General features: G+C 42.8%; 1 protein-coding gene across 1 annotated transcript; it reads left to right on the forward strand.

Annotated features, from left to right (window-relative positions):
• The first annotated feature begins 5,041 nt into the window (after window positions 1-5,041).
• On the forward strand, window positions 5,042-19,383 carry fundc2 (fun14 domain containing 2). Its single transcript, XM_085996468.1, has 5 exons — window positions 5,042-5,144; window positions 9,543-9,699; window positions 11,616-11,691; window positions 13,928-14,056; window positions 16,319-19,383. Exons 1-5 carry the CDS (start codon window positions 5,129-5,131, stop codon window positions 16,394-16,396), a joined length of 456 nt encoding a protein of 151 aa, XP_085852594.1. The 5' UTR covers window positions 5,042-5,128; the 3' UTR covers window positions 16,397-19,383.
• The last annotated feature ends 460 nt before the right edge of the window (window positions 19,384-19,843 follow it).

Below are 19,843 nucleotides of genomic sequence, written 5' to 3' on the forward strand. Positions count from 1 at the left end.
ACGTCAAAACAGTAAACAAATGTAATCACACGAACCTCGACCTTTATTACAAACATTCCCACCATATGTTTGCCCTTCGAGGGTGATCTCCATCCCCTGCGCACTTCCCCCCCTTCCCACCCTACTGCTCCTCCATAAAGGGGCCCCAGTGGCTGCAGCAAGGCTGGTGGAAGGCAGCTGAATGTCAGATGCAGAGACTACAGATGCCCTTGAAGGACGCCCTCGGCCAACTCTGGGCCTAGAGGCCCCGGCTGCAGACTGCACCAACTCTGCATGGGCGGCAGCAGTCTGGGCTGGCTGTGTTGCAGGCAGTGGCAAGTGCAATGGGGAAGTGCCAGTGGTGGGAGCAGGAATGCTGTCATCCTGAGAGAGGACAGCGAGTTCCTGCTTGACTGACACACTGGCACTCCCACGGGGCAGTACCTCAGCATCCGGAGCAATCTGCTCGAGTACAGATTGCTGGCCTGCTGTGGCACCGTGAAAGCCACGGGGCAATGTGGCCAACCCAGCAACGATGGCAGCAGTCAGTGCTTGCGTGACATCAACCTGAGACCACATGAGAGCAGTCTGAGACTGGATGGCAGCAGCCAGTGACTGAATTGAAGCACTAAGCCATTGCATTGCGTTGGCCTGTGCTGCAGCGGAGTGCTCCACACTCCTTGCCAGTCCATCAATGCTTTTGGGCACCCTTACCATTGCACCCATGAGCTCAGTGTGCATGCTCAAGGCCTGGCTATTCATTTCCGCGATGATGCGCTCCTCCTCTGCGTCCAGTGCAGCAGGACTCCCTTGCCTATTTGCCCTCCGGGGAGATGGCCCCCCGAGCTTCCCTACCCCCATGGCATTGCTGCAGTCCGCTGGGTTCTGGAGCTTCGTCCTCATCAGACCCTTCCCCCCTGCTCCCCTCCATGGAAGGCATGGTCCCAGTGTGGGCATGGACTCCCTCAGGAGACGCAGGCGGTGAGGCTCCGGCTTCCTCTGCCTCCTCGCCTGGGGCGTCGCTGCCACTGGTTGGTTGAGAGACAGGCTGGTCAGCTGGTGGTTCACTATCTGAAAGCAGGGAGGTACAAGAGTGGCTTTAGCGTCAGGACAGGGGGGCAGTAAGGGAGCAAGGACTAGAGACATTTAGTAAGTTGGATTGAAAGTGTAAAAGGCTGGTGTTGTGAGGGGCAAGTGGAATGAGAGAGGAGAGAAAGCTGATGAACTTACCATTGCTATCCCCAAGGGGGTCGACCTCTCCAGCGGCCACAGCACCTAACACCTGGCTGGCAATGATCCTGTGCACGCGCGCCTCCAAATCGCTGAAGGTCTGCAGCTCAGCCGGTCCTCCTCCCGTGCGTTGTTGCTGGCACCTGTTATGAGATAGTTTGGCCTGCAAGAAAAGGGACAGCGTCTGAGTGAATGTGCAGCCATGTGCTTGCCTGATGTGCCTCCCATAGTTGAATAGCCCTTAATGTATGCAAGGTGTGGCATGTGCGTGTGTGTTTTATGAGATGGCCATAGGTCTTGAATGAGTGTTGGGCATTTGGGGTTTTTAAACCCTCTGGGCACAGAGTGAAGTTGAGATGGAGGGATGGAGAGGTATTGAAAAGCAGCCACTCACCCTGACCAATCGAGTGAGTTCGTTGAACTTCTTCCGACATTGGGTGTGGGTCCTGGGCACCAGGCTCCTGGAGGAGAAGTGCTGAGCCACCTCCCTCCAGACTCTTCTGTATTCGCGTGGCAATGGCCTCCTGCCACTCTGTGGGTAGAGCACTGCCCTTCACCGCTTCACAGTGCCAACCAGAGCCACCAAGGCCCGGTCGCTGAAGCGCTGAGCTCTTTCCCTGGGCCTCTCCATTGTTGGTTCCAGCAGAATTGATGTACAGGTCTGTCCAGGCCAAGATTCAAGACTGCAATGAGCAGGGTGTGGCTGGAGAGCAAGATCGACCCTCCCCTTTAAGAACTGGCCGGCGCCAGTCTGTCTGTGTTCCATAGCTAACTGACATCACCTGAGCTTCGCCAGCGCTCTGAGGTAGCGCCTTGCGCCTCAGCGTTAGCGCCTTAAGACAGGTGTGTAGCGCCTGATTTAGCGCTCAAATCACCTCCAGGGGCGATAGAGGCCAAGTTTGCAGTCGGAAGCGATAGTTAGTGCCAGGCGCTAAACTTTACGCCTGACCAATAATTGCGCCCCAAACGGGGCGATACTGAATTTCCCCCCCCAACATTTTAATTGTTGGAGACAACCAGGATCCATTGCCAAAGTCATCAATTTTTTTAGTAAGCTCTATTCCCAGGGTGGTTAAGTGTCTATTGAATGGAGTCAGCTAGAGTAATGAACCTTTCATATATGTTCTGACGAAAGCGCATCAACCTGAAACGTTAACTCTGTTTCTCTCTCCACAGATGCTGCCTGACCTGCTGAGTATTTCCAGCATTTTCTGTTTTTATTTAATGAACCTTACATCTGTTGCAGCAGGTGGCATGCTAGGATCCAATGTTTCAGTCACTGGAACCACACTGCCATTCTTGATATACAGACAGAAAACTGTATTTCAACCAGCTTGAAAACCAGGCAGGGCAACTGCCCACCTAGCCAGTCAGTTTTCTGGCTGAGATCCACATTTGATATAATTAAGTTTCCATTCATTGCAGCCAGTTTAGTGGCCTTAACTTACAACTAGAAGAAGCAACTTTCCAGGCATTGAAGCCAGATAGGGCCACAAACCTTTATTGCAGCTAACCCACCTTCTAGGATCCACAACCAACCAGAATCTACAACTTTAGGAGCTAAATTTCCAGCTACTGGAGTCAGCCAGCATCTATACCTAGAGGAATTAACTTTCCAGCCATATGGGCAGCTAGGGTCTATAACTAGGATAGTCAACCTTCCAATCATTGGAGCCAGCCTTACAATGGCTATGTAATGCAAGTGGAACTACATTTTTGACCAATAGAGCCAGCTAGGATCTACATCAAGAGTAACTAGCCTTTCAGTCGTTACAGCCAGCCAACCTTCCTTGCAGCCAAGATATATACCTAAGGTAATTAACCTTCCATTCATTTGAGCCACCTTGCCTTCAGGCATTTACATCCAATAAAATCAATCTTAGAAGAATATAAGAATTAGGAGCAGGAGTAGGCCATCCATTGAAGCCACTAAGCCAATGGAGGCGAGGCGAGGCGAGGCGTGGCGTGGTGTTAGAGTAGGATAGTGGTCGATCATGTCAAAGGCTGCAGAGAGGTTGAGGAGGCAAAGTGCACCATGGTTGCAGTCACAGAGGATGTAATTTGTGACTTTGATTAGTGCTGTTTCAGTGCTATGGCAGGGGTGGAAATCTGATTGGAGAGATTCAAACATGGAATTACGGGAAAGATGAGCACGGATTTGGGACTAACGTTCAAGGACTTTGGAGAGGAAAAGGAGGTTGGAGATGGGGCGGGGGTTTGCAAGAAAAGGGGTCAAGGGTGGATTTTTTTGAGGAGGGTGGTGATGGCATATTTGGGAGGGGGAGAGTACTTGCGGAGAGGCAACTGTTTGCATCAGCTAGCAAAATGTATAAACTTTCTTATAATTGCCCTTTGCCATATCCTAAGATCAATTAAAGGGTGTAGATTGGCAGCTTGTGAATTTGCAACTGCTCCCTAAAGTCAGGAGATACCACCACAAAATAAGTGGCATTTTTTAAGAGAACAGAAACAAATATCAAAACATTTGTATATACTATATCTCCCATGGTATGATTGGTAGTAAGTCAGAGAATACACTGTTTAATAAGGGCAATAGCATTATTCTATGTAAAGCACTGTATTATTCTGCAGCTAAAGAAAGACTTGCATTTATATGGCGCTTTTCACGACCTCAGGACATCCCAAAGTGCTTTAGAGCTAATGAAGTACTTTTGAAGCATTGTTATTTGTAATGTAGGAAACACGCAGCCAATTTGTGCACAGCAAGCTCCCACAAACAGCAATGTGAGAATGACCAGATAATCTGTTTTAGTAATGTTGATTGAGGGATAAATATTGGCCACTTGAGAGAGCAAACGGGGCCTCGGTTTAATGTCTCATCTGAAAGACGGCACCTCTGACAGTGCAACATTCCCTTACTACTGCACTAGAATGTCAGCCTAGTCTTTTGTGCTCAAGTCTCTGGAGTGAGATTTGAACCCACAAGATAGTTAGATAGGTAAAAATATATGATGGGTAGTTAAATAGACAGGTAGATGAATATTAGATAATACAGATGGTTAGATAGGCAAACAAATAGATAAATGGTCAGATAGACAGACAGGTGCATTGCCAACTTTCAAAAGGCAATTGGATATATATTTGAAAAGGAAATCATTTGCAGGGCTATGGGGAAAGAACAGGGGAGAGTGGGTCTAATTGGATAGCTCTTTCAAAAGAGCAGGCACAGGCACGATGGGCCGAATGGCCTCCTCCTTTGCTGCATGATAAATCACAGAAATTACCACGGAATCAGGCTGTTCAGCTTTATTACTGCAGACATTATAATTATGTGCATCACTGATACTTTATTATAGTATATCTAGCACTATATATTAATGTACATTACTAACATTACTGTGTATCTGGCACTATATTAATATACTTCACTAACATTATTATAAATCTGACACTATATTAATATACATCACTAACATTACTGCATATTGAGCACTATATATTAATGCATATCACTAATCTTACTGTATACCTCGCATTATATTAATGTATATCACTAATCTTACTGTATACCTCGCATTATATTAATGTATATCACTAATCTTACTGTATACCTCGCATTATATTAATGTATATCACTAATCTTACTGTAAATTTGGCACTATATATTAATGTACATCACTGAAGTTACTGCATATTGAGCACTATATATTAACAATGTACGACAAATTATGAGGTTCTGTAACTTTAATCAAGATATTATTATTATTTATTACATATAACAAAGCAACAAGTGCAAATGGTGCCTGTAGCCCTCCAACATCTCCAGCAGACAGGCCCAATCAATGATTGACAGTGCCTCGGAGCGCGTGCACGCAGAGTGGCGCGGGCACGGGTGGCTTTGGTTAGATCATTTCCGCGGGTGTGGGAGGGCCGTTTCCGGGTGAGAGGGTAGAGCAGAATGGCAGAGGCGAGAGGTGAGCAAGCGGGACGGCAGCTGGGCTGTTAGTGTTTGTAACTCGGGCAGAGAGAGATCGCAGGAGATAAGCGAGAGGGGGCGGGAAAAGATCAGCCGGTAGGAGGCCGAGAATATGGGGCTGGAGAGGAGGTTGCACCGGAGGGCTCTCCATTGACAGGCCTGGTGGGCGGGGCCAAACTCGGCTTTTTATGCAGCCCTCAACATAACGTCTCGGCGATGTAGATTATCGATTAATATAATAGTGACTGTATAGTAATGTAGTGTCCGTGCCTAATACACTATTATAGTTCCAGTGATGTACATTATAGTGCCTAATATAGAGTAATGTAGTGTCAGTGTACATTATGGTGTGGAGATGCCGGTGTTGGACTGGGGTGGACAAATGTAAGAAATCACACAACACCAGGTTATAGTCCAACAGCTTGTGATTTCAAATAAAGCTGTTGGACTATAACCTGGTGTTGTGTGATTTCTTACAAGTGTACATTATATAATGCCTCATATCAATGATGTACATTATAGTGTCTGATACAATAATAGTGTCAGTGATGTACTTTATAATGACTGATGTACAGTGATGGAGTGTCAGTGATGTACATTATAGTGCCTGATATACAATAGTAAGGTATTGGTGTATATTATGTGATGCTTCATATGTATCAGTGATATACATTATAGTGTCTGATATACAATAATAGTGTCAGTGATGTATTTTCTTAATCTATAGTCCCTGATGTACAGTAATCGCACCTGATCTCCAGTGAGCAACATTTTGTGATGGGGGTTAACTGTTAAATGTAGGCATGCTAACCCATAAATGGGGTGCATCAGGGTGCAGGTTTCAGTTCCTAGAAGACTTGGTTTCTTTGGTGTGATAATGGCAACAGTCTTCGAACCATCAATTCAAGATCAACTATTGGAGGGAAAAGCCTGACCTATAACCCACATTAACAGATCAGTTGCAAGTGGAGATACACGAGTCATATCTGTAAACTTGATGCATTCTTTATCTGAAAACAGAAAAAACTGGAAATATTTGGAGAAACAGAGTTCAGTCAGTTGACTTTTTTAGGTCTGAAACATTGACTGATTCTCCACAGATGCTGTCTGACCTGCTGAGTATTTCCAGCTTATGAAAACAAAATCAGATTTCCAGCGTCTTCAGTATCTTGCCTTTTGCCTACCTTCTTTACTGACTTACAGGGGGCTGATTGATTCTTTGTTGACTTAGTTAGAGCAATTGAGGAAGAAAACCTGTTTTTCAGTCGAATAGAGTTTGCTAATTGAGCTGCGATAAAATGTAACAGGCTTATTTATAATAGACTGGTTTGCATACGGGTGTTTTGTCTTTATTGTGATCGTTTGGGCAATCATTTGTTCTGATTGGCTGCTGAACAAGCGTTTGTATGTAATTTGAGGACAGTTAAATGCTGTATATCCTGAATAATATGTGCTGCTGCTAAACTTTATCATGGCCTGCATTAAGCTTAATATGAAACCAATGCTCTTTTTAAAGAAGAAGCATCCAGTGGTTAGTGCATAATTGTCCTTAGTGTCACTTATAATTGCACTTTCAAGGTGTCAACTGCCTAGCCTTTGCCCTTCCATTTGCCACAATATTTCTGGAGCTATCGATCTGCTTAAGCACTCCCTCATCTCCACTTATGATGCCTTTGTACCCAATAAAACCTTTACTCTCTCCCATCCTGGTTGTTCCAACTGGTATTGCCACCACAGTCCTCCAGTTAAATATTGAGAAGACTGAAGCCTTCAGCCTCCGCCAAAAACTCCGTACCCCTGCCGATTCTATCCCCCTCCTCGACCACTATCTAGAGTTGAACCAGAATACTTGCAATATTGGCGTCCTATTAGACCATGAGCTGAGCTTCTAACACCTCTGGACTTGACTATTCCAATGCTCTCCTCCAATCCTCTGCACTCTGTGAACTCCAGCTCACCCAAAACTCTGCTGCACATATTGTATCACACACCAAGATCTGCTGACCCATCACTCCTGTCCTTGCTGACTGACATTGGCTCCTGGTTCCCTAACGCCTCTAATTTAAAATTCTCATCCCTGTATTTAAATCCCTACGTGGCCTCACCCCTCCCTATCACTGTAACCACCCCCCCCCCGAACTCTGTGTTGCTCCAGTTCTGGCCTCTTGTAGGTCTGTGCCTTCAGTTGTGTAGGCCCCACACTGTGGAATTTCTTCCTGAATCCCTCACTTTCATCAAGCTTTTGATTACCCCCTAACATGTCCTAGTTTGGCTCAGCATCCATTTTTGTCTGATTTTGCCTCTGTGAAGCACCTTGGAATGGTTTTCTATGTTAAAGGTGCTATATAAATGCAAGTTGTTATGGTTAGTGCTCCTGGGCTAAGGGAGAAAAGTCAGCCAAGGTTACTGGTCTTGATGGCTGTTGGATGACCTCTATTATGAAGTGTGAAGGATTAGACTTGGTTTTGATTGTCTCCTTGTTGTCTTGCTTACTAACGCTCGTTTTCCTCATCGGCATGCTTTAAAAATGGGCACATGGGATACTGGATGCTACTAAGATACAGGGATGATTGGTTTGGGGACAAATGGAGCACTGTACTTTTTTTGGAAGGAATTCTGGAGCTGACACAAGAATGTCCCAAGAAATGTTTTTCCCCTCCCCCTCCACCCCCCCCCCCCCCCATCCCTACGTTTGATGGCACACAGACCTACTTTGACTGTATGTACAAACAGCAGCTGCTAATGTCTGTCATTTTACAGTTGCTGAATTGAAATCCTGCAAGAATTCCTTTCATAGTTTGAGCTTGCTGGAAAGTGACAGCTGATTTGGGTGCTTGGGATTAAACAACAGGATCAAATCTTCTTTATGATCTTTCCCTTCGGAGGCTGAAATGATTCAAGGCAGCAGTTTTGTTTGTGAACTCTTTAAAGTGGAATGGACTGCACACAGAATCGGGGTCAATACACCCCAGACTCACTCAGTTTTAGTGGTATCCTGTCCTCTAAAATGTAGATGTTAGTTGACCAATAAGTATAATTGCCTCATTATTTTTGTTTTACTTGTTCAATCATTTTACTGAATAAAAATCCTTCACATCTCTGTTTAGTGCTAGTGACCTCAGTTGTTTTTTGTTGTCCTACTATTCAGTGGCAAAGTGAAATAGTGGCATGTTATGACACCGTAGCTGTGTCTGTCTGTGTGCTCAAAACTGCAAGAACAATTTAAGAAAAATGATCTCCTGATAACCCATCAGAGCATTTCTGAACTGAGATCTAAAATGTGACCACCTCGGGACTGTCCTTTGTGGCTCTTTGTGTTTCTTTATTGATGTAATTTTGTGTTTTGCTTTGAAAGCTTAAAAGGTCAAAGTTAAAGAACAACCTGAAACTGAAAATAAATTCTTGTACAGGCTAGGGCTGTTCATATTATCCCTAGTTGTATACAGTGATTGTGCTGTCCTGGATTCAGTGGGTCTTTTGTGACTACCATGATGCACAGTGCAGTATTACAGGATTTATAGCCCACGATGGGGAAATTGTTCAGAACAAGAGTACCCACTAAGGTTTGGGTTTTGTTGCCTGTCGATTTAATCATCCCTCCTATTTAAAAACAAAAACTGGTGGACTGTGCCTGTAACTGCCACAGTGAGGTTCTGTCAGGTGCTCCAGTGAGGACTGAACTGTGACTCAACCATGCTCTGCTGTGCAAACATTTGTCAAATCAATTATTAAGTAATGTACATCGTTTTGGCATTGTTGGAGGTTAAAAAATGTTTCCTGTACCTTCAGGTTAGTTATTGTTTTTCCAAATGTATATATTGGGATGCGGCACCTTCAAATGTTCCAACACTTTTTGGGTACAGGAGCAAATGTGTCTTTAGGCCTGTTTGTAAGTGTCTTTTATACAATGCACTATGATGGAGAGCAGGTCAAGCAATATTGAGAGGGGAAGAAAGAGAAAGGAGAGGGGAATGTACAGTTAGTGTTCTCTTTGTTCCCTTCCAAGATGTCTGATTTACTAGGCCAAATGGTCTTCTGGGTATTTTGTAAATGAACACATCAAAAAATGCAGATTTGCCAGGAAGTATTAAATCTGAACACCATGCCATAATAATGAAGGATGTAACTGTTGACCTGAGGAGTAACATCATTACATGCCACTTGTTTCCATCGTTCAGAATGACTGGCGGAATGTGCAGTGGTACCAACTGCACCAATGAGAAGACTGTCCATCCAATAATATGCATGTGGGAGGACAGCAGCTATCAGAGTTGACACCTGTTCATCCATCATTCTAGTGGATGATTGTGTAGCTTGGAAGAATGTACCACGGATAGTGGATGGCATATCTCTCTCTTCTCTACAAAAAAACTGAGATTTTATTGTTTCTCTCTAGAACAGGGCAAGGATAATGATCAGTTTGAGGTGTTAGATTTGGCTGAATATGCCAAACGACAAAGATGGTGGAACCGATTCTTTGGAAGAAACTCTGGGCCAATTGCTGAGAAATATACAGTAGCAACACAGCTGATGATTGGAGGAGCCAGTGGTTGGTAAGCTTTCCACTTTTAATATTGGCCTTAAGCAGAAGGTACTTTTCTGTTCATTGTGTTTCAACTGGCAACAATTTAAGGAGGGATAGTGGGAAGAGGTTGTGACGTTGCAGATTGTATTAGAAAGATCGTGTTGTCCTCTGATAGTAGATTAACATAGCTAATTGTAAAGAGGTGTCATTGTTGCCAGATGAAGTCACTTCCTTTGCAAGAAACATTGAGACAGAACCTACGTAAATTCATTCTGATGGAGATGTGAAATGGGAGAATTTCCTTTCCACTGCGATGTCCTAGTGAATGGGTTCCGAGTGTAATCTGTCTCTGAACTAAAGAATGGTTTGAAGAAAGTGACTGGAGTATCACATCCATTGTGAACTGCACCAACCGAAATGACTATCAAGGCGGTTCAAATAGCTGTCGGCTACCTGAATAAAATAGAAAGAGACTGTTTTATAACACTGAGACTCAATATCCCCAGTTGGGAGTATCTGGCTGTTCCTTAAATCACTTCTAATTACACAAAATATCTTCTTTTATTGTTGTCCCGGTGTGCTCCCAGTGGATTCCATTAGTAAACTTAGTATTTAGAACAAATTCCAAATCTCTAGCTGGAGAGGAGTGCTTTCAAGACTAGGGATTTTAGTGCTGGAAAATGGAACACTTCCCACTTTTTGTATTTAGTGTCAGCATCAAGCACACTCAGTTCAAGTAGCCAATAATGTGGAATAACTTCAACCTCAATCACCTCCTATACCCGCCATCCTTGACCTCTGATTGAGGCCCTGAATTCGTACTGAATTTTGGATAGTTTGGTGTGGGCCCATGTGGCCACCAGGAACTAGGTTGATTCTGCTCAGTTCAGTTCACTTGGGGTCCTTTTTAGTTGTCAGGTAACTCTTTCACCCTGTTAGTCTAAACTGCATTCAGATTCATTTTCGGTATTGTCCAACTGCAATACACAGACCCGTATTTCCTTGGTTACTTTGTTACTCTCCTGCTGTAACTTGTAAATGTTCAGTTTTCTACAAAAGAACTTGCACTGGAAGCCCTCACTTTCAGCCTCAACTGAATTTAAGATATAATGCCACCTCTTTTAGGAAGAGATGAAGGGCTAGATTTTCAGTTGCTTGCGCCAGCAGTTAGCGCCTTAAGAGAAGTGATTTTCGGGCGCTATGTGTGTAGCGCCTGGGCGCAGCGCAGTTTGCGCCCCGCCCCAAATTAAGTTGCCCGTTAGCGCCGGCGCAAAGTTTAGCGCCCGCCCGGATGCGCGTGCAGAAAATGACGTCACATCCTCGTGCAACGCCCTTTGGCCGCCCCGAATCCAAACTTCAGTCGGACCGCCCCATTGTGCGCCTGGCGTCCAGAGCGTTTGTAAAATGGAACGCAACACACCCTGGGGAGCGCAAATTAAAGGGCACACGTACAAAAGGCACTCTGCATGTGTTGTGTGGAAGTAAGCTATGTGTTGTTCTGAACAGTCTATTTTATTTATGTTTCCGGGCACCAATTCCTCCTCCTCCTCCTCCTCCTCCTCCTCCTCCTCCTCCTCGTCCTCCTCCTCGTTTCTCCCCAGACTTTGCATTTGAAAAAAATACATGCACCCTTCCCCTTTAAGAGCTCACTGGCACCAGTGTCTGCCGTGCGCTGCGCCCGAGCTCGGGTGTTGCGCTCTCCACCGCCGGCTTAGCGCCTAAAGATACTAGTGGAACGCCTCTTTTAGCGCTCCACCAACCTCTTAGGGCGAAGCCACTGAATTTCCGGCAACGGGGCGCTACTTTGGGGCGGGCGATAACTGCGGGCGCTAAGCTTAGCGCCCCAAAACTGTCTATACTGAAAATCTAGCCCAATGAGTCTGCCTTTTTTCTCCTCTGCATATCATTTTTAAATGATAATTTTCTGCCACTTCTCTTTTGCAGGTGTGCGGGATTCCTGTTTCAGAAGGTTGGAAAGTTGGCTGCAACAGCAGTTGGTGGAGGCTTCTTCATGCTCCAGGTGAGACTCGGTCGTTGACTTGGTAAATCAAGTGTCTTCTGTGAGTGATGGAATGATTTACTTCATATCTGAGGCTGAGGTACTTCAGGAAGAGGATACAACTGTGGGGAGGACCTGAAAAGCTGGGTGAATATTTAAACTGGCCTATCATAACCCATGTACCAAGTGCATGTATATTTTGGGGCTTAGATATGTATTTGTTGATCTAGGAATTCAATCCTGTAGAAAAATAAACAATCTTAACACATTTGATAGTTTTTGTGATATTCAACCCACATGTAAACGTAAAACACTTGCAACAATTAGGGCATCGTGTATACATTCGTTCATCCCTGGCTGGCTGTGACAATGCATTTGCCTTATTGTCTTTGAAAGATGCCCAATCAGGTGACTAGCCTGCATGGTGGAGCACAGTTAGTCCTATTAGATTACAGATGTATGATGTGAGTTATTAATTGCATAATATTTTTTGCATGGCATTTATGTCCCCACATTTCATAATATATATCGAGGGGTTTAGAGTGAAGTCTGCACAGTAGGGGTAAATCTTCAGTGGCTTGTAACTATCATCTAAAACCCCCAAATTAAATCACAACATTGGATTTGCTTCTGCAGTGTATTATTTTTTTTTCTGTGGGGTTTTTGTTCTGTTGCTCTACACTGGTGGCAGCTGCCCCAGTGCTTCTATTTCACTATCCATCTAACTGCAGATTTTCCTGTATGCATGGTGAAGCCTGTTTTGTGTGTGCTGTAGTGTTTGAGGGAAGGGAAGGATGAGGCAAGAAAGTAAACAAGCCAACAAACCAAAAACCAGAGTCTCATAGAATCATACAGCACAGAAGGAGGCCATTCAGCCCATTGTGACTGTGCCAGCTCTTTGAAAGAGCAGTGCATTCCAGATCATCATAACTCACTGCATAAAAAGAATTCTCCTCATCTTGCATCTGGTTCTTTAGCCAATCACCTTAAATCTGTGTCCTCTGGTTACTGACCCTTCTACCACTGGAAACAGTTTCTCCTTATTTACTTCTTTCAAAACCCTTCATAATTTTGAACACCTTTTATCAAATCTCCCGTTAACCTTCTCTTCTTTAAGGAGAACAACCCCAGCTTCTCTAGTCTCTCCACATAACTGAAGTCCCGCTGGTACCATTCTAGTAAATCTCCTCTGCACCCTCTCTAAGGCCTTGACATGCTTCTTAAAGTGTGGTGCCAAGAATTGAACACAATACTCCAGCTGCAGCCTAACCAGGCTAGCATAACTTCCTCGCTTTTGTACTCTATGCCAAGGATCCCGCATACTTTTTAAAATTCTTCTCAACTTGTTCTGCCACCTTCAAAGACTTGTGTACGTACACCCCCAGGTCTCTCTGTTCCTGCCCTTTAAAATTATACCATTTAGTTTATATTGCCTCGCCTCATTCTTTCTACCAAAATGCATAATTTCACATGTCTCTGCGTTAAATTGCACCTGTGATATGTCTACCCATTTTACCAGTCTGTCTGTGTCCTCCTGAAGTCTGTTAGTATCCTCCTCACTGTTTACTACATTACCACGTTTTGTGCTATCTGCAAACTTTGTCTATTTGAAAACTTTTTATTCAAGCAGTTGAGATCGGTGTCTGTAAAACTGCAAAGAGAGGCTGCAAAAAGTGTTAAAAGGTGAAGCTAGAAACTCGAGCTTTTGAGAATGTCCAGTTTTCCTCTTTCAGCCAGTGGATGACATAGCATGTCGAGATAAAAGGCCAGGCAGTTGGGGCAACTTCCCCCCCCCCCCCCCCCCTTGTCCTTTCTTCCTTTGCGTTGTGATTTTGTTTGCCTGCGTTTCTCAATCTGTACACCTGCATATAATGTTTGTGCTATCCCCTCTCACCTGGAGAGAGAGCAAAATGAATGTTGTTGAGAGAAGTTAATCCAATCACCAGAACACAAGTAAAAAGGTTTTATTACCACTGCCCCCTTTCTCTTCTGCTGCGGAAACTGTGATGACCAACTTCCTAATAACACATCATTGTTTCTTCTTGGTATGGGGAGGAAGAGAAAAACTATATTGACAAGTGTGTGGCAAGAAACAGGCATACAGACACATTTCACATGGCTTAGTACCACACCAAATGGTGCATTTATCCACTAGGAGAATGTTACTCTAAGTCTTAACATGGAAACCCTGTGGTAAGTTGTGATTGTTAGAGCCTCCTCAAAGGTGGATGTGATGATACTTTAGTTTTCCTTTCAGATTGCCAATCACACAGGGTACATCACTGTTGACTGGAAGCGAGTGGAGAGAGATGTGAACAAGGCAAAGAAACAGTTGAAACTTGGCAAGAATAAGATCGCTCCGGAAGTACATGGCGCGTTTGATGAGGTAGGGAGATGATGACACAGTGGTGTACCTATGTTAATGCAGTACAGTTTCATTAACCAAATAAAAGTCAGGGTGGTGAAAACAATTGACCCTTTTCGGGACTTTCCTTGGTTTTTCAGTTGCACCTCTTTAATGGAGCTGTATGCTTTAATTTTGGTCTAAGTGAGACTTTTAAATTAAAGGTAAGAAACTCTATAGGTTGCTGTAGTTGTGAACTATAAGCAGGAATAGCCTTGTTTAGCTTCCAGATTCCAAAATGGTAGCTTTGATAAAGCTAGGCAGCTAGTTTTTTGTTTCTGTAAGAACAATGTAATTTCTTTTAGTTATGGCCTGGATACCTGATTTTTGTTTCAGCATCAAGTTGCTTTAATGGTGTAATCTTTCCCAAGAGCACTTTGCCCTGTTCACAACCCTGCTAAAAATCGTCCTTAATCTGTGTCGGTCAAGTTCCCAGCTCCCGATTTAAAAAAAAAAAAAAAAAAAAAAAAAAATCTCTCTGCCTTGTCTTTCCCACCACATTAAATACTCAGTAATATTTTCTTGCATATGAGAAGCAATTATACAGAAGGAAACTGCTGGGTATATATTTATTTATATATATATTCACATGTTTTCAAAAGAGAACTATTATGGAAAATATGATGCCATAATTGTGGTGTAATTGGATTCAGTCACGGTCAGTGTGGAGGGGGAGAGCTATAAATACATCTGTGTTTGATGTACAATATGGATACATCAGACACAGTGAGTACATTTATCCCATGGGCAGATCTGAGTAGGTTGCTATAATGTATTGGATATATTTTAAATGCAAAAATCTGGAACAAAAATATACTAATGGTGATCAGTATGTTTGTACCCAGATATATAGTAGCTTTTGTTTTAAACTTGATGACATTGGCCCATAAATTCCATTCCCTACGGGTGTGTACGCGCTGTGTACTCACCCGTAGGGCCAACGGAAGTGCCGGTTTTAGGCATGCGCTGCGCTGGAAAACGGAACTTCCGTTCTTTGAAGAAAGGGCTTCACGGGTCAAACGCCTGCGCTGGAGAGGCAGCGCGTACGGCTGAAACTTCTATTTTTTTCACAGTTGCTTCAGTCCAGGTAAGTCTGAAACAGCTGCGCCTGGAAAAGCAGGCGCAAGGCCTTCTTTTACCAGGCTAACAGTTGAAGAAAGTTTAAAAAAAAAAAAAAAAAATTTCCACTGATTTATCATTTTAAAATACTTTAAAGAAAAGTAAGTTTATTTTTAGCCCCATTTAAAAACTTTAATTATTTTTAACAAAAATTAAAATTTTTGTTTAAAATAGTTAATTTATGTAATTTATAGTCATTTTGAAAATGTGATTTAAAAAAAAATGTATTTGAAGTTTTACTTATGTTTTGGTGGTGATCTCTATTCATAGAGTTGACAGGTCTTCCTGTCAACTCTATGAATGGAGATTCCCTACTCTAATTGGCTTCCCATGGCCCACGTGATCCCAGGGACGCTGTGAACTACCTGTGCCCCTGGGATACGCATGCCCTGCACACCGGCAGTTTGAAGAGGTACAGCAATGGAATTCTGTGCCTCCCGGGAGCCCTCTGGTCCAGGCGGAGATTTTTCCAAATCGCAGCCCCTGCGTACGGAATTTCTGGGCATTGTGTTGACTTGAATTAGTGTCTCCTAATTGTCAGTTAATTCTTCAAAATGTTCCCTCCTGCCCCCCAATAATTGGGAACACTAGAGATTTAACTTTTGTTTTCTTTCCAGTTTCTCTCCTTTTATGTCTAGTCTGTATCCGAATTATCTCCTCTCTGAAGGCCTCCCATTGCTCATTTACTGTTTTACCTGCTAATCTTTGTTTTCAAACCACCTGGGCTCAATCCCTTTCAGCTCACTGAAATCAGTACTCTTCCAGTTAAGTATCTTCACCTTTGATTGTTCTTTGTCCCTTTCCAAAACTACTCTAAACCTGATGATATTTGAGGGGTTTATTTTTTATTTTAAACTTGATTGCTAAGCTTTGCTTGGTTAAATGCTCCCAAACAAAATTTAACAGTTTGGCATTCAAAAAAAAAAGTGATGTGTACATTTGTTATAGCTCTATCACAGATTTATGGTTTGCATCCTGTCAGAAATTACTGTTTTGGGAACAACTTACATTATGGAACAGGGCTCCAAATTTAAGGTGTCCTTTGCTCCTCCACAGATGCTGTGAAATGTTAAAGAATGCTAACCGTTCTATCCTTTTTCTTCCCCCCCCCCCCCCCCCACACAGGTGACTGTGTTTGTGAAGAAGAACATCGTCCTCACAGGGGGTTTTGTTGGCGGCTTCCTAATTGGACTTGCATCATGAAGATTAGTTAAAGATGTTACTTTGATTGAAGAATGAAAGTCCATAATTACTTCGCTCCCTGCCCTCAACCATTGATAGATTGTATGTGTTTGTATGAGTGACGCACAGAGTGCTGAGCTAGTGGCTTCAGTATATTGTACTGGAAGCGATTTGCATTACTGAATTGACTCTTGGCCTCACTATTCTTCATATGTGACTCAGAAGTCCATCAACAATTGCTTTTGCCCTGGTTTATAACCATAATCAAAATGCTGGTAAAATATTATAGTATATTTGGTTGCACTGAGGAGTGGGACTTACATTCACAATATAATCACACATCCTAGTAAATAAAAATCTTGTGACAGCTTGTGCTTGACAATATTGAACATTTTACCACCAAATGTAACTTCTGTGTTTGCATGTTTGTTGTGCTATATGCTACACAATGCTAACAATATGTATTTGCTAAATGTTGAGATGTTTGTGAAGACTGGACACTCCCCACAATGACACTAGAAGGACTGGAACTTATGTCACTTGCTTGTGCTACACCACATGCTGCAGTTGGCAGCATTGCACAAGTATATCAACAGATTCAATGTGATGTTGAGTTTTAAAGACTGGATGCCTGGGAGTATTGCAAGGTTAAAACAAAGTCTTCCGATTTCAGATGACTTTTTATAAGCACTCTTTCTTGTTTTGCTTTGTCCTTTGAGCATCTTGATTTATATTCTAGCTTTTGAAGTTACTCCTAGGTGTCTGCTCTGTCTTATTAATTGCTTTGCCATAAGTGTTTTCAGATCATGTCGCTCATAAGCATGATGTTCTTTCCCAGAGGTTGATGTTTACGGTTCAATTGCTACAGTGCACCTAGGGGCTAGAACTTGTTATGCCTCAGCAGAAGGCAGTAAAAGATTCACAACACTGGGACCTCAAGAACCTGGTGTCATGGTAAAAGGAAAAGTACTGTATGTATTTCTGATGCTATATATTTAGTATGGAGCTATGAATGTCATATTACTGTTTTTTATGACTGTTTTCCACACTTGCACTGCAGTACCACTGCTTCTAAAGCTAAGACTCACTTTTGAGTCAGAAGGTCATGTGTTCATTTCCCGCTCCAGTGACTTCAGCATAAAATCTAGGTTAACTGGAGTGCAGTACTGAGGGAGTGCTGCACTGGTGGAGGTGCTGTCTTTCAGATGAGATGTTAAACCGAAGCCCTGTATTCCTTCTAGGGTGGATGTAAAAGATCACATGGTACTTTTCAAAAAAGAGCAGGGGAGTTCTCCTGGTGTCCTGGCCTATATTTATCCGTCAGCCAGCAACAGAAATACAGATTATCTGGTCACTTACGGGACCTTGCTGTGCAAATTTGGCTGCTGTTGACTACATTACAACAGTGACTTCAGAAGTACTTCATTACCTGTGAAGGGCTTTGGGACGTCCTGAGAACATGAAAGGTGTTATATAAATGCAAGTTTGTCTAAAAAAAACCTTTAAAAGCCTCCTAGTCACTGGGCGGGCTAAGTTAAAATTCCCATTTACTATTTATGAGAATGGAAGGTAGGAGAGTAACATGCATTTTTGGTGTAGGCTATAAAACCCGTACTCTCATATATTTACATACCTGATTGCTGGATGAACTAGTGAATTTGCTTTAAAAATACAGCTATCCACTTAGAGCAGATGGTAGTTTTTGCCTGCAGTACTCAGAATGAACTCCAAACATAATTTTTCACTGACCTAAATTCTTCTGATTTGTTGTTCTGTACGTCTGTGAGTTTCCAGTATTTAATTTCTCATTTACTCATTGACAGAAATTTAGATATTGCCACTTTCAGCGTAGTGGGCACAGTGCATTTTCTGTCCTCGGTTGGTTGGCTATTTGAACTCCACCTCTGCCCCCCCCACCCTCGCCCCCACCCACCAACTCCTTTTCAGAATTTGGATGGAATAGAAACAGAAGTGAATTGAAATGTAAGTTCTGTCATTGTTTGCATCATTAATTTATTACCTGTCTGGGAATTGTGTTTTCAACTTGAGGAAATTTAAGCCCACAGGACAGCTATATCTGTGCCTCCCTCTGCCCACCAAACAAAAAGTGCTGACTGTAATTACAATTCCTAAGTTGAAGACCTTATCCTACCATGGAAATAAGGTTTACCAACAATATTTTTGAAGATGCTTGTTATTTAGTCACTGAGATAGATGATCTGAAATGGGGAGTCTTTTTCTTTAAAGCTTGATGCACCCTTTGCTCCTGATTCTTTGGCAAAATTTCTGAGTGAAGGGGAAGGGTCACTGCAGTAAGTTTACAGAATGTGTCCTAGTCTTCAATCACTGATTCTAAAAAGATAATGCCTTGCAAATTAAGCGTTAAAATGTAATTTTATATTATTTTCCCCATCTACCCCACCACCATGGTTAAGTTTCTGTCCTATTCACAGATAAATATAATTTGGGGGGGCTACAGCTGCAGTCTGTACAGTCATTCAGTAGAAATACAGTATTGTTTTTTCATTTTTAAACTGGTATTTGCTAGTGTTTATCGCCAAATGGCAATATTTTCAGATAGGCAGTTTTCTTTGTGGAAAAAATTAATGTTAGAGATTGTGTTGATCGATTTGTCTCCCTGATTTGAATTTTAAAATGCAGCTGATGGGCAACTTATGATGATGTTGCACTAGTGTATTGTACTGAAATGCATTTGTAAGAGTGCCAAGATGAAGGCAGTGCTATGGCCTGCAATCTGATGTGTTCAAGAAACTGTTGATAATTTGTAGTACAATCTCATGTATGTATAGATTTATTTAAAAATATACACTGTTAATTCTTGCTTAGTTACAGGTATCTGCTTTACTGAATGTTTTGCCACTTTGTGCCTCCTATTTACATTATGTTCACTTTGATTGTACTTTAGGTAATTGTATTGTTTCTTGAAAAACAGTGCACTATTCTGATAACTTGGTGTTGAAAGTGCACCATAAAGGTGTTTTATCAAGTGTGTATCTCATTTCCTTTTGTATTCATCCCCATCTACAGTGAAATCCCAATCGTGCCAGGAGCCCATGTTCATTCATAATGACAATCTAGTGCCAGGCTTCACCAGTGTGGGTCCTGCACCTAATAGCTAATGTGGACAATACCAAGCTGTGAAGTTACCGCAGCAGTCCTGTTTGAGGTTTTTGGACAGTGGTACTTATGATATTCTGATGGGATTGCCACTGGGCTGCCAGAAGTGCTTTTGATGCAGCCTCCTTTTACAGGTAACTCTGGAGAGCTATAAGAAGTGCCAGTAGATCTTGGAGGTAATCCCTGGGATGGTAATAGTAGCTTAAGCAAAGCCAACACCCAATCACAGTAAAAAGGCAATCATACTTCCCATCTGTGTGAGGGGGGTGGAGGGAAAGAATCATAGAATGATACAGCACAGAGGAGGCCATTCAGCCGATCGTACCTGTG

Source organism: Somniosus microcephalus, chromosome 1 (assembly GCF_052327205.1).
Source record: "Somniosus microcephalus isolate GS21.2 chromosome 1, FLI_Smic_1.0, whole genome shotgun sequence".
In the NCBI taxonomy this organism is placed as follows: Eukaryota; Metazoa; Chordata; class Chondrichthyes; order Squaliformes; family Somniosidae; genus Somniosus; species Somniosus microcephalus.